The 15,032-nt window shown below is 46.3% G+C and overlaps 1 protein-coding gene across 1 annotated transcript in view; it reads left to right on the top strand.

The window, feature by feature from the left end:
• Positions 1-7,007: 7,007 nt before the first annotated feature.
• Ahrr (aryl hydrocarbon receptor repressor) overlaps positions 7,008-15,032 on the top strand; it is an 81,087-nt gene continuing 73,062 nt past the window's right edge. The window contains exons 1-2 of the mRNA XM_051182739.1: positions 7,008-7,096; positions 14,027-14,099. Coding sequence (XP_051038696.1) covers positions 14,035-14,099 — 65 coding nt within the window. The 5' untranslated portion in view covers positions 7,008-7,096; positions 14,027-14,034. The remainder of the gene's footprint in view (positions 7,097-14,026; positions 14,100-15,032) is intronic.

The following is a 15,032-nucleotide window of genomic DNA, read 5'->3' as shown; positions in this document are numbered from 1 at the left end:
GACCAGGATATCCACCTTCCACCCATGCTGACCCATCATATGAACACATATGCATGTTAAACACTATATAACTTTGCATGGTAAGGAACTGAGACCTTGGAACTGTCACTCAGATTAAAACCTCAGAGGATCCTACATAAAGAATGGTTAAGGTCAACTATCCCTCCAGAAGAGACAGTGACCACTCTGGTGACGAGAAGTCACCATATAGGTTAACCTATAACCATTTTTACTAATTGGAAAGATGTCTTTCCTTCCCCTCTCTCTACTCATTGTGAAGATTGGGAGTATCATCATGTCCTCAAGGACAAACTGGCCCCTAGCCCATGTCTTAACGAATTTCTTTTAAAACACCATTCCCATGACCTTTGGAAAGTTACTTGTCCCTTCCACATCCCAGCGGTTTATTAAAGATCTTCCATTTCTGTCAGGGACAGCATGTCCTCCCACTATCAATGTCGTCCACCATTTCCCTGAGAAGACTTTACCTTGAGGATGGGGAGATGGCTCAATGAATAAAGTGCTCGCCACACATGCGTGTGAGGACCTGGATTTATTTGTATTCCCAACATTCACATACAAAGCTGTATGCGGTGGTTCAGGACTCCAAATGCTGAGAGGAAAAAACAGGAAGGTCTCCAAGGCTCACTGACATCCGGTGAAACCAAAACCAGTAAGCTTCAGGTCCACTGAAAGAAAATATGAGGTGGAGAATAACAAGAGGAAGAAACTTTATGTCAACTTCTGGCTTTCACATGCACACACACAGATATGCATCCCCACCCACTTTGGTGCACATCCATCCACACCATACAAACAAAAGCATCCCTAGAGTCTTTCAGTCAGGTAGGGACTCCCCTGCCCCTATACATGTGAGCAGGTACAGTGGGAAATAAGTAGGTTCAGGATGGAAATGTGGAGCATTTTCTGGAGGATGGGGGCTCCAGGGTAATGAATGTGGGATTTGCTCTACCTGTTGTGGGATCAGCACCTAGGAAGCACCTGCCATAGTTCTCTTTTGTGTCTCCATCTTCAGACAACCCAAGCAACCTAGGCTTCCCTGCCAACACAGAACTAGCTAGGAGTGGGGGTTTCCTGTTACAACCTTCTCATCTTCTCGCAGCCATCCTGACAGTGTGCTGGTAGAGGGCCAGTGCCATCTTACTGGGCTTCTTCTTCCCAATTTGAATGCAGCCTGTGCTTATGAGTGCAGTGGGAAAATCGCAAGAGAATTTGATGGATGTCTGATTCTCCACCACAAGCTTCAAGAAGTCATCACCATGCCCCTAGCAGCTGGAACATCCATACTAAATACAGCAGAGCAAATGCAGAGTCCTGCAGCTCCATGTCCAGCATCTGGGGGTCTTTTTGGCTTTATTTGTGCTCTACTGTCTTTGGACAGCCCTGTGCTTCTAAATCTGTTTGCCTGCAGCACATGTGACCCACTCATCCATAGCTTTCCTTAGTAAATGTTCCGCATTTCTGACATCTCCAGTATTCTGCTACTCCACTATAATCTAGAGTTCACCTTCACAGGATGGACTCTTAGGACCTCCCTGTGGGGAGTTAGATACTACTCCGGAATTGCCTAGCCTCGGCACTTCTATGGTACAAGCCTTGCTGACACCACTACCACCCCAAGTTGGAAAGGTTTAACTTATACTTGTAAAAGAGGCAGTTTGGGAACCAAGAAGGTATCATAAAGTCCATTTAATCTATAATTGTTATCTCAGAGAGGTGGAATAACACAGGAATTAGATGTAGAACATTTTGGGGGAATGGGTTGAGAAAACGGATTTTTTTTTTTTTTCAGAACTCAGAGTCTGATTTAGATGGACAGTGTGTAGGTAATGGTCACACTAGGGCACTTTGATCTCTGGGGTAGAAGAAACTTCCAAGGCTTCCAAGGGCAGCAGAGGTCATGGGAGACTAAGACTTGGGGCAGCTGCATTTGCCATCATTGACACCAGAGCCAGTCTAAGGTGTATGGAAGGAAATTGTTTTCTACCCTGAACCCTATCCTTGTCAGGTCAAATGAGCCATTGACTTGCCTGGAAACTTTTCTGTTGCTTCTTTATCTAGGTAACTTCCGGAAGGTATGCACCAGAAAAATCCAGAGAGAAAACAAAACAAACAAGCAACCCTATGATTCAGATAACAGAGCAGGAGGACAGGTTAGATTGCCAGGAATTCAGAGTGAGCATTGGAGGGAAAAATTCTTGAGTGGGGCTAAGACGGAACCTGGTGCCGGACCATGGGGACTCGCTGAGAAGCACTGGCAGAGCTCTGAGATGGAGGACAAAGACTGACTCAGAAGAATAAGCAAATGAGTCACTGCCCAGTCTGCAGAGCCTGTGAAAGGAAAGAAATCACAGGAAAATCAGCATTCCTTTCTCCACTTCCAACACCCTCCCTCAAGCGCTGGCTTTCCCCTCTCTGTGCTACGCTGTCTTCAGCTTGGGCTAAAGTGCACAAAATTCTGTCCTGGGGCAAAGCATAAGTCCAATTAGGCTTCTGATAGGGGAACTTTTACACTTAAATCAATAGAGACAGAAACGGTTTATGAAGAGGAAGCTTTCAGTCATAGAAACAGCATCCCAAGAAAACAAGAGGAAAAGAGAGGCTCCAAAAGTCGCCAATGCCAGTGGTCAGAGTGGGAGCCATGTCAAAAGCATGCTCGAGTAAGACATCAGAGGTCGTGATGGAGTCAGGCCATGCTGGAGTAGATCAGTGTTTGACATCTTTACCACACCAGAAAACCACTCCTGAATAGTGCCTGTCTCCCATCTGTATCTGTTGCCTATCAGGTGTAGAGTCCTCCTTCCTCAGCTGGGTTATAACACTAGTATGCTATAGCACAGGGTTGCAGCCCACTGCTTGTGTCAGCTCACAAGAATGGATCTTTAGGGCAATGTCAGGACTGTGGGTAGGGTTGCCAGAGTTGGCTGCACAGCTACAGTACCCCAGATGTAGTTAAGGTCTGCAGAGGTTTGGGGGAGTTGAGACAGTGTGTATTTCTGACTCAACTGACCCCTTTCAGAAGATGGAGTGAAGGGCTCTTCTTACTCCCTGTGGGCATCTCATACCTCAAGCTTTCTAGTAGTTTCTGTTCCTGTTGGACTCAAGTATAGGAAATTGAAAAAGTCTGTTCTTGCCATGAAGATAATGCCCATTGAGATGTTGGTGTGTATGAAAGAGAAATGAATAGGACTCGGGGAGGTGAACTTGTACATTGAGTTTAGGTTATACACACTGCCAAGCAGCCACAGCCAAGGCTTATGAGCATGGCAGCAGGCAGTGCCCTGGTCAGCAGACCCTCTGGTGCTGCTTTGTCTCTCAGATACTTCCTGCAACCTTCTCTGGGCCGTCTCTATATCTTCCAGGTTGCAGTCACAGAGTCCCTGAGAACTGCAAGGGCAGGAAGTGTATCCATGGAGTAGGAAGCCACTTAGCCCTCCACAATGCACGACTAGCTGGAAGCAGTTTGTGATGCAGGTGGGTTGGTTGGGAGGGACACTGGGTAGTAGGAGATTCCCAGAGGCTTTCCATGTGATAATCTGATCCTTCGCTGTCCTCCAGAAAGAAATGCTGGCGATGACTCATGATGGAGAAGCATGATACTAAATGACCGCTGTGAAGGAAGCTGTCTGTGCCTGTGCAGGACCCTCTGCAGGACCTTGACCTGGCCTCATGGCTGTGAAGATGACTTACAAATGAAAGCATTTAATTGGGGGCTTGCTTCAGTTTTCAGAAGACGGGCCCATGATCATTGCAGAGAGCATGTAGCAGGCAGACATAGCACCGGAGCAATAGCTAAGAGTTTACATCTTGCAGAAGTTGTAGGCAGAGAGAGAAAGCTAACTGGCAATGGTATGGGTTTTTGAAACCTCAAAGCCCACCCCAAATGACCACAAGGCCACAACTCCTAATCCACCCCCAAAAGTTCTGCCAATTGTGGACTAAACATTCAAATACCGGAGTCTATGGAGCCATTTCTTTTCCTTTTAAATTAAATTCATTAATTAACTTTACATCCTGACCACAGTTTCCCCTCTCTCCTCTCCTCCTATTCCCTCTTTTTACCCCCCCCCCCACCATCCATCCACTCCTCTTCTGTTTCTGTTCTGAAAGGGGCAGGCCTCCTGTAGTATATCAAGTTGCCATAGGATTAAACACCTCCCCATGTATTAAGGCTGGGCAAGGTAACCCAGTATGAGGTTCCCAAAAGCCAGAGAAAGCATTAGGGACACTCTGCTTCCACTGTTAGGAGTCACTCAGGCTCCTCCAATCCTTCCTCCCTCTCTTCAGCAGGATTACAAAAGCTCAGTTTAATGTTTGACTATGGGTCTCTGCTTCTATTCCCATCAGTTACTGGATGAAAGCTCTCTAATGATTATTGGGGTAGTCACCAATCTATGAGTCTAGCAGAATATCATTAGGCATCATTATGTTGACTTTTCTTTTTTAATAGTTGTGTTTCACTCTATTCTTGGACTCTGGGTTACCCAACCTCTGGATCCTGGCACTACAGGCAGTATCAGAGGTGGGCTCAGTCTTGTGGCATGGATCCCAGGATGCACCAGTCATTGATTGGCCACTCTATGGGGCCATTTTCTTTTTAAAAATAATTTATTTATTCTTTTAAATTTCATTTTACATTCCAATCACAGTTCTTCCTTCTATTCCTCTTCCCACCTCTCTCTCCTCCCCCCTCCAATTCACCCCCAGTCCACTCCCCCTCACAGATAAGGGCTCCCATGAGGAGTCAGCAAATTCTGGCACAATAGGCTGGAGGCAGAGCCAAGCCCCTCTCCCATGCATTAAGGCTGAACAAGGTATCCCACCATTGGGAATAGGCTCCAACAAGCTAGCTCATGTACCAGGTTTGTATTGGGATCCTACTGCCAGGGGTCATGGGGGCCATTTTCATTCAAACCATGAGAAAGGGTAAAGACAGTCCTGTCTGCCCAGTTTAGAAGGATATGAATGGGAGAGGCTGAGGCAGTTGAAGTCAGCTGTCCCTGAAGTTCAGCTATAGCGAAAGCAGTTTTGTTCTTCTGCATTTCCAAATTCCTCTATCAGGTCTAGGAGCTAGATTTGCCCATGGGTACCTTCCAGTGGCCAACCTCTGAGTGGTGTGGCAGCAACTCTCCAGAATCGCCACATCCAGAGCAGAGTCTTAAATTCCCAAGCCTTCAGCAGTACTCAAATGCTCACATACAGAGTCAGGGGACAGGAAGTGGCCCAATGAAAGGGACTAGAACCCAAGGTAGAAATTTGAGTGGGGATAGCTCAGGAGCATGGCATCATTGATTCCAGTTGGGGATCCTAACTGGAGAGAGGACAGGGAAGAGTTCTGGAGCAGAAGGCTCCCGATAGTGTCTTTTCTGCACGGCAGAAAGAAGATGCTGTGGTTGAGGGGTGGGGGTCCATTTGATTCTGACCATTGTGGCAAGGGGCAGGTGGTCATATATCCTCAAGGATGCAGGGGCCCTGGACAGTCATATGAATGGAAGATGCAAGGGCAGACTGTCCCTGTGTCCAGGGAACACTGCTGAGAAGACTAGCGTCATTTTGGTGTGGAATACCCCGAGCTGGGGCTCCTGACATGGGTGCTGTCTGCTGTGACCTTGGCTTTAAAGGTCACTTCCTTTTGAACGGCCATCTCTACAGAGACCCGAGGCTGTGAGAACACTAGGAGGAAAATCTGAGAGTGATGGCCTACACCCCTGAAGGTATCAAAGACCGGGTGCTCCGCTGTACCTGGGTAGAGCAATCCTCAGGTACGGCTCCAGTCCAGGGAAAGAGTGAAGCTTCCTCTTTCTGTTGGTTTTGAGGGGACAAGGTTAGTGTGATGGGACTTGTATTTGTCTTGAGATGTAGAGGTTGTCGTTCCATGAAAGAGGAGTGAAGCTCTTTCTAGAAAGTTCCAGTTTCTAGAAAGGGACAGCAAAGCTCAGATTCTCAGATTACCTATGGATGCCAGTCCCCCCACCCCAGGCTGTGCACAGCAGAGCCTCTCTCCTCTGCCCCGGATGCCACTACCACTTCATTACACCTGCTGTTCTCTATTCCCCGGACTGCCAAAAACACCTCAGTTCCAGCAAACCAAATCTTTCTGTGCATAGCTTACAGTGCATAGCTTTCTGTGCATAGCTTGCAGAAAGATATAATGGATAATTTAGAAAAGCAAAGCATAGCCAGCAAAGGTAATGGGGAACCTTGGTGAATGAACAGTGAGGTTATGCTGTGTCCCAGGAATGTCACATGGGCAGAGTTAAAATCAGGACTGGAAGACGGGGTGAGGACTGAAACCTGGAGGGCAGATTGCCCACATGGAGAACTTCAGGGACTCCATAGAAGGTACCTTGTGCTTGTTAGCAAGAGTCCTGATATCTAGGCCGGGCAGGACAGTAGAGCAGGTATGTTAAGGGCTGAACCTATCCACCATGTGGTGTCCTGAAAAACTTCAGATGAGAATGTCCCCCAAAGGAGCCCAATGTGCCTAATATGTCTCACTATGTAAATTCTGTGTTAGAAAGTTGTTGTTGTTGTTGTTGTTTGATTCTCCAAACAGCTCCATGGAGCAGACGAGGAGGGTCAAACTAAATCCAGGTTACCTATTCTTATCTCACCCTCAGGCCCCAGGGGCCAAGGAGCCCCAACCTGCATCTCTGCAAAATGGAGGAGACTGCTTGAGCCTCCTCAGCCCTTGGCGAGATTTGGTGCACAAACTGGAGGCTTGCTCTGGGAATTCGAGAGGCCCAGGGTATAAGATCACATGTAGGTAGGAAGTCCTCGGAGGATCGTGGGGACTCAAAGTGCACTCAGTGCCACCCTGTCCAGGCACTCAGACCTGGGGACTCCAGATATTCAAAGAGCGCAGGGCAGACTGGAACGAGGATGTGCGTGCGCCCCCTGCCGCTTTTCTCTTGCTCCTGCCGCTCCGGGCGGGGCAGGGCGGCTCGCGTGCCGGGGTGGGGCTTTCCTCCTTTAGTCCTGAGGCCAGGTCCCCGAGATGAGAGAGCTGACAGCTTCTGGCCTCTGCGGCTCCCCCAGCGGGCGCGCCCGATCTTCCGCGCCCCGCCTGCCCCGGGTAAGTGCTCCTGGGATTCAAGGGATCTCTGGTCTTTGCCTCTGCAGTAGCCACTCGGAGATTTTCTTGCTTGGTCCGGGGTCCCTTCTCCCACTCATTGTTGCGTCTGGAGGACCCAGAACTGCTGAAAGTGGTGGAAACGCCAGGGGCGTCTCGCTTGACACGCGAATCCTTGAGGGTCCCACGGTTTGAGGACCTCAATTTCTCCAACTCCGGTATCCTGTCCCCTACCCCCTTCACTTTTGCAATGCAAATGAGCACATACCTGTCCCACATTAGGGAGTTCTTTGCCCTGGACCTAATATCTTTTAGAAGTTTTTTTACAGATGCTGGCGAGGGGGTCCCACAGTCCGCCCCAGCCATCCCAGGACTGGGGCTCCACAGGCACAGCCAGTGGAAGTAGCTCAGCCAGCTCCTTCATGGAGCTCAGAGGGCGGTAACCTGGGGATCACTTTGGAGAGAATTCCACCATCCCAAGATTTCACCAGTTAGTGGCTCCAGAAAAAATTGTCCACTCCAATCTTGAGTGGAAGAAAATTCTAGAGTGTGGCTTCTTTCAGAAAGGGACAAGAGCACTGGTGTTGCTGGAAAGCTGAGTGGTACAAACCCTGAAATCCTCACCCCCTGTGCTGTTGTTGTAATCCCAGTTGTGGAGCCCTTTCCCCACTGGAGATGACTGTCTCCCCCACCTTCCCAGCCTCCCAGAGCGCCTCAGGGAGTCTCTTGGAGGAGGTCCAGGCTTTGCACTGTTCTGCCATAGGGGTCCCGCCACAAAGGCTCTATTTTGCAGCTATTTCCAGGGGTTGGGTTCATGAGATCTTTCTAGATGTGGCTACCCCTTGTCTAGGGTGGGAAGAGTAGCTTGACTTCTCAGGATTATGGCCAGCTAAACTTAAAGGCTCTGCTGTAGGAGAATCTTGTGTGTACACCTTGGGGATTGCACCCCAGAGTATAGGTAGGGTACTGGACAGTGTAATTGGACTTCTCCTGGTCTCGTCAGTGGACCCATAGAAGGAGACACTCTAGGCCCCAGAGCCTGGTTCACTTTTGGCCATCATCAGGAGGTGCCCTGTCTTGGTATGAGACCCTGCTGTAGTATGCAGTGGCTGTCTTTGTCGTGGACAGGTACTGATTATTCCAGACTGGGCTTCATGTTCAGCTTAATAAAGCATCCCCATGAGATGTCTGTTGCCAACCATCTTACCGAAGAAGGTATGGGAATAGACTATTTGCCTGTGCCTGGCCTTGGCAGGATGGGCAGTGTTTGTGTTCAAAACAATTATGTCCTTTCCACCCTGCTTTCCCAGTAGCTGAACATGGTCTCAGGGTTATCATGAATGCAAGACTAAAAAGAAGACTGAAATATTGCTACCATGCACACAGGGGACTGCCTTTTATTTCTACGTTCTATTTATCTGTTATAAAAAAATGAATAGCTGTTACTATTGCCTGAGAAATTTGGTCAGCCCATGTCCTAGTGGGTAGAAGGTCCGCAGGCCACAGAGGGCTGTCAGCATAGGGCTTTCCTATGAAGAGCACTCACATGTCTGCTGCCCATGACCCTATGAATCAGCTCCGGCTACCAAAAAGACCCTGTTCTGGGCCACCAAGAGTTCATTGTGGAGGGTTTCCCCAACCAGTCTTCATTGAAGAGATGTCCCCTATCTGTTTCTAAAATATGGAAAGGAGATATAGTTGGCCACAAGGGACATTTGTGTGAAGTTGGTCTTATCTTTTAGAGAAGGGCGCACAACATTTGGTAAAACAGAGCAGCCAGCTGCAGTGATGCTAACTCTGTGCAGGAGACATAGACAGAGACCAAGGTACAAGACAAAACTCAAAGCAGTTGTTTGGAAAGACTTGAGGAGACTGGCTGTGGATACCAGCGAGTTGCTTCTTGCTCCCCCTGCTGTAGGGGCATAAGCAGAATTTACCAATCTTTTTTGCAAGAACCTGCATCATAAGACTGTTTCTCACATTTCAGTGGAGACACCCAGGAGCGCATCCTAGGCTGCAGTGATCTCCAGCTAGTGATTGTTTCAGACTAGTCTAGACAGGTTCATGCCACACCCAGATTGCAGCCCTTGTTGCAGTTCCTGCTGTATGAAATAGGAGAGTAAAGATGGTTCATAGTGGTCTTCTGCTGTGGCCTCTGTGCTCCTACGTGTCGTTGGTTGCCCTCTATACAAACTTTCTAGTTTTCTTCCTGCCCTGAGACTCATTTGACCATACGGTTAGTCAAGCTTGTAGTGCAGGGGCTTGGGTTCCTCTAGGATGTAAGAGTAATCCCTGTCCTTTGCTTTATTTGACCTGGAGGGTGGTCCAGTGGATGGTGTGTGTCTGTGTGTGTAGCCCTCTGTGGGGTGTCAGGAAGCATCCCTGGCCTGTTCTCTGGGGCCAGGACTGGGTGTGGCTTGGAAGTTTCCTGTCTGAATTGAAAGTCCTTCGCAGACCCAGTGAGATGGCTTTACATGCTGGCCTCCAGCTACTGCTTATCCAACCTGGTTTCTTGGAGAATTCTACTGACTAGACATGTGGCTGGACATAGTCTGAGGCCAGCATCTCACGGGCCTTCCTGGGAAGGTGAACCTTCTGAATGACATTTCACACCATCACCCCATCCCATGGGTATCTGTCGTGTTCCAGTTCATAGCCACTGCTCACCATCCATCTATCCATCCAAACCTTCTGTTGCCCCATACCCACTTCTTTAGGTATCCTTCCATCCAGCCTGAAGGTTTTCCTCTGATCTAGTCACTCCTTCAGCTCTCTCCTCTCCCTAATCATTTTGTTCAGTTGTAGTAGTATCTAGGCCCATTTGTGATATAACTTGTCAGAGCTTACTGACATTCTGTGAATTAGCCTTTTACTTTCTTTTTAAATTAAACAAATGTTTTATTTTATATTTTGTGTGGATGAATGTTTTGTGTGTAGTTATTTATGAGCACCGAGTGCATGCCTACCAATGGTTGTAAGCTACCATGTGGTATTGGAAACCAAACCCAGGACCTCTGCAAGAGCAACAAATGCCCTTAACCACTGAAACGTCTCTCTAGCGCTTCATTTTACTTTCTTACTAGTGTGCTTTGAGACAAAAGTTTTCTTTTGGTGAAATTCAATTTATCCTCTATTTTTATTTATTTTTTAATTGTGCTTTTAATGCCAAAACTAAAAATATTGTCACATTTAAGGCCATGAAGGCTTATATTATTTTTGTTTGTTGTAATCCTTATGTTTCTAAGACTGTTGAAGCTTTAGCTCTTACATTTCGGTCTCTAATGAATGCTGAGGGATTTTTTTCCCCCACGTGGTGTGAGGTAGGGGCCCAGTCTCACTCTTTAGCATGTGGGTGTTCAAATTTCTTGAAGAGATTGTGTCTTCCTCATTGGGTAAGCTTGGAGCTATAGTTGGAAGTCAGCTGACCACAGTATGACCATTCTTGTGCCAAATGTTCTCTCTTCTTAAAACTTAAAAAATCCACTTTTTAATTTATTTATGTTCTACACAGGGTCTTGTCATATAGCCGAGGCTGACCTTGATCAGAATCCTTCTACCTTACCATCCCAAGTTCCGGGTTACAGATGTGCATGACCAACCCAGCTCCTCTACCTCTCTAAAATCAGTTTCCCTGGGGTTGGAGTTACAGATGCTAGTAACTCACCGGATGTCGTTTCTGGGAACCAAACTTGGGTCCTCTGCAAGAGTAGTAAGCACTCCTAAACACTGCCATTCCTGTGGCCCCTTCTGCACCCTTTATTAAAGAAATATTCAAGCCTTTTACAAAGGTGGAAAGAATTGTACAATGAACCCACTTTGCTTACGAACCAGCACAGGTGGCTAATTTTCAATATTGGCAGACAAGACCTCATTTGAGCCTTATTCTGCCAACCAAGCCATCTAGACTCCACTTTCATCCCAAAGAGTTATGTAGAAGTGAATCCTTTGCACACTGTGTGCGTTCCTAGAACATATATATTTGTATGATCATTTCTTAGTTTGACTTAATTTTCAACTTGAATTTGATTAACTTTAGCAAAGTATTAGCTGTAAAGCTAGAGTAACAATAAAGGTGACTAGGGACTCACAAGGGTACCCTGGTGTAGCAGGAGAGAACCTAAGGAGATTACTTTTGAAGAGATGGTATTCGAGTCTTTTGGGAGGAATGGTTTAACCCTCCAGGTGGCAGAGGAAGTTGCTGAGTTTTCTAGCCTCTGTAGAGCTAATCAAGAGCTAAGAGAAAAATTAGTTCCAGAACCAAGAAAGGACCACCTGTCTTCTAAGGTCCCTCTGGTGCCCTCTTCTGGCAGGTGTAACATCATGGTCACTCTAAAAAGAAGTACTCTAAGGACTCAATCAGTATCTTCATGTAGAGCAGGCAAAGGTGACTTGGAACCTAAAAGCAGCAGGTGGATAGCCAGTACTGTTTCCCAGTATTTCTATACCCCCCATAGATGGTTTCTTCCATGTTGTCTTCTGGTGTACACACAGCTCATAAATTTCACAATATTCTATCATTATTGTTGTTTAATATAATGAATTATAGTGATTGATTCTTGAGAACTGAAAAGAACATTGACTTCTTTGGATAAATTCCACTGAGGCCTGGTGTGTTTTGTATTCCTGGATTCTGTGTACTAATATTTCATTGAGATTTCTGTATCTATGTTCACAAAGGATACTGACTTAAACGTTTCTTATTTTGCAATGTCTTTGCTTTGATAGCAGGGCAAGACTGAACTCACACATGAATATTGTTTAGTTTTCCTACCAGAAGCAATGGAGTTGGTCTTATTTATATTTTAAATTAGTGGATTACATCAGAGCAGTTACTTGGGTTTGAGTTTTCTTTATTGGGATATAGAACTAAGTTATTTATTCTTCTCGAGTGAGTTTTCATAGTTTGTGTCCTTGAAGGACTTGCTCTATTTCATGTAAATTGTTTCATTTATGGGGAAATTATTTGTCCTGGTGTACCAGTTAGAGACTGGGCAGATTAAAAAGCAGACTTGTATTCTTCACAATTCTGGAAAATGCTATTCAATTCAGTTTCTGGTGAGAGTATCTTCCTGGCTGGTGGAGAGCTTTGTTTTCCCCGGATCTTCATGAAGTGGCGAGAGAAAGGGCCCTAGTGTCCTCTGCTCCTTTCCTAAGAGCACAACTCCATGGAACCGCAGGATGCACCCAATGACCTCACTTCCTTAGTCACCTCCATTACTGCCCCACGTCCATGTGGAGAACTGTAGCTTTATCAAATGAATCTTGGGGGACACAGTTCAATTCATAGCAGTGTTCTCTTCTAACCTCCTCAATGTCTGTGCGATCTATAGCATGGTCCTCTTTCATTTCTGATTCTGACCATCCATGGATAAAGGTTTGCCAATTTTGTTGATCTTTTAAGAACCAACTGTTAATTTCATTAAGTTTTCTTCATTTTTATGTTTTAAGTTTCATACCTTTTCTGCCTTGTTTCTATACTGCTGGATTTAGGTTTGTTTTCTGTTCTAGCTACTTCGGTTAAAAGCTTAGATTATTTATTTGATACATTTTATTTTTTTAACAAGCACTTTCTGCTCTGTCTCACAAAGTTTGATATGTTTGTATTTTCATTCATTTCTAATTGTTTTTAATTATGAGTTCTTTGCTTTCTAAATAGTTGGTAGTTTTCCAGATGTTTTTCTAGTTTTATTCCCTTACATCATAAAAACAACTTTGTAAAATATCTGTCATTTTAGATTTATTAGGATTACATAAATTTTACAGTAAAGTCTGTCTGGGTGTATGTCCCATGTGCACAGGGCTAATGTGTATTCTGATAGTGTTGAAGGATATGTTTTGTAGCTCAGCTCTCCTGAGTTGCAGTCAGCTATCATTTGTGAATTCTGGGTCTGTACTGATGTCCTAATTATATGTTCTATTGGTCACTGAGAGAAGTGATAAGCTATTCTCTTAATTGTGTTAGTTATTGGGTGTATGCACATTTAGGATCATTATTTTTTCTTTAAAAATTGGCAACTGTGGTAGTTTTTCTTTGTCCCTAGTGACATTCTTTTGACTTATGCCTGGCATGCTACTCCAGGTGTGTGATTAGTGTTTGCCCGGAAGAACCATCCTATGAGTTTTCTTTCTCCCTGCCTGCCTCTTTTAATCCTCAGAGGAGATCGATCACATAGTTCTGATACGTTCACTGTCACTTCCAGGTATAGAAATGGTACCTCTTCCAGGCAATACACACAGGGAGTCAAAGCAGAGCTATCCATTTACATTCTCAGGCTACTGGAGCATGGGGATGCAGCAGGCAGGGGTCTAAGGGAATTTGTGAAGGCTCAGATGTCCTGGCTACTAGAAATATCAAGATTCTATGACATGAAAGAGGGTACTTACATTTGATGAGAGGATGTGAAGCTGCAAACTTTAAAGCGCAGGTCCTAGGATGCTTCAGTGACTTCTGCGGGAGGCATAAGCATGTGTTTAGCACCACAGGACACTGTTAATTGTGCTGGAGTTGGCTGAGCATGAGTGACCATAGTGGAAGTCCAGCACAAGGGACCAAGAAAAAAAATAATACACAAGAGTGAGTGTGTGTGTGTGTGGGGGGGTGTTAACCCTGTGGGCCTGTGGGTGCAGGAGGGACTGCCCAGATAAGCAGGTTGTGTGATTCTGAAAGCAACAGCTCCTTGAGGCTCAGTATCACGCACCTTGCCCCACCAACAATTCTTCCCAGACTGAAAATGTGAGGGTTCGTACAGGCTGCCACCCCCCTTTCCATAGTGCTGTAATACTATGTGAGTACTCCAACCCGCAGTGCTAAGCTGCCGCGAGGGCCAGGGGGCCTTGACAGACTTTCCTGCTCTGGGGTCACTAGTAAGCACATGTGGGGATGTCACATGGGGTCTCTTCATGTGATTGATTCAATGTCCCCTTCTCTTTTAGGACCAAAGATGATGATCCCATCAGGAGAGTGTACATATGCTGGTAGGAAGAGAAGGAAACCCATTCAGAAGCGGTAGAGTATCATGCCTTCCATCCTGATATCCTTGGGGAATAAGGGACACACTGTGCCTTCCTGAGGAGAGGGGACTTTATAGTTAAAACACGGTATAAGGTAGGCTTTGGAGAACCTTCCTGATAGGCATGGTCATGGTGACCTTTAGGTTTCACCATGTGTGACCTGTCGCTGGCTTTCCTTAGCAGGCAAGCTTACTTTAGGTAGCTTTTCTGACCTAGACACAAAGCACTGCCTGGAATTAGTGGAGGTCTCATCTGGGTGAGGGATATGTCACTAGTATGTCTGCAAACTTTGTTCCCTTTAGCAATGAGTCATTCTGTCTGTGGGAAGCGCCCTAGGGTTTAGTCCTCACACTCTAGATGACAGAGGCTCTTTGGGGTGCATTCTCCCTACCTAAGGTCTCTGAAGGCATAGAGACGGGGGAATCAGGTTTACATGTCCTTCAGGTGTACACTCATCCTTGTCTGTGGTCTTTCTGCCTGTCCTGGGCTTAACCTGCAGCCCACAGAGCGGTCTAAGTGAGAGGTGTGTGGTGGTTCCAGCAAAACCAGGGTTTGAACACTTTCCAGGAAATCAGCTGAGTTGCAGTTTCCACAAGAGGCCCACAGGCTGCTTCTGGTCCCTGGTATAGAATATGCTATGTGCATCACCAGCTGGAGTCTGTGTGTGTGTGTGTGTGTGTGTGTGTGTGTGTGTGTGAGAGAGAGAGAGAGAGAGAGGGAGAGAAAGAGAGAGAGAGAGACAGAGGCAGAAATACAGAGAGGGGGTTAGACGTTATGGATATGTGATACTGCTGTGTGTATGATGCAGCTGTATGTGAGGCTGGGATGCCACAGAAGGTTGATGGAACACCCATCAGTAGCTCTTTCTAGGTGTACTCTCTTTAAGTGATGGGGCTACCCCTGCTGGCCTCCAGGGCTACAAGATCCT

Source organism: Phodopus roborovskii, unplaced genomic scaffold (genome assembly GCF_943737965.1).
Source record: "Phodopus roborovskii unplaced genomic scaffold, PHOROB, whole genome shotgun sequence".
Taxonomy (NCBI): Eukaryota; Metazoa; Chordata; class Mammalia; order Rodentia; family Cricetidae; genus Phodopus; species Phodopus roborovskii.
The sequence above is the reverse complement of the archived record's forward strand: the minus strand, read 5'-3'. Positions and strand labels throughout refer to the sequence as shown.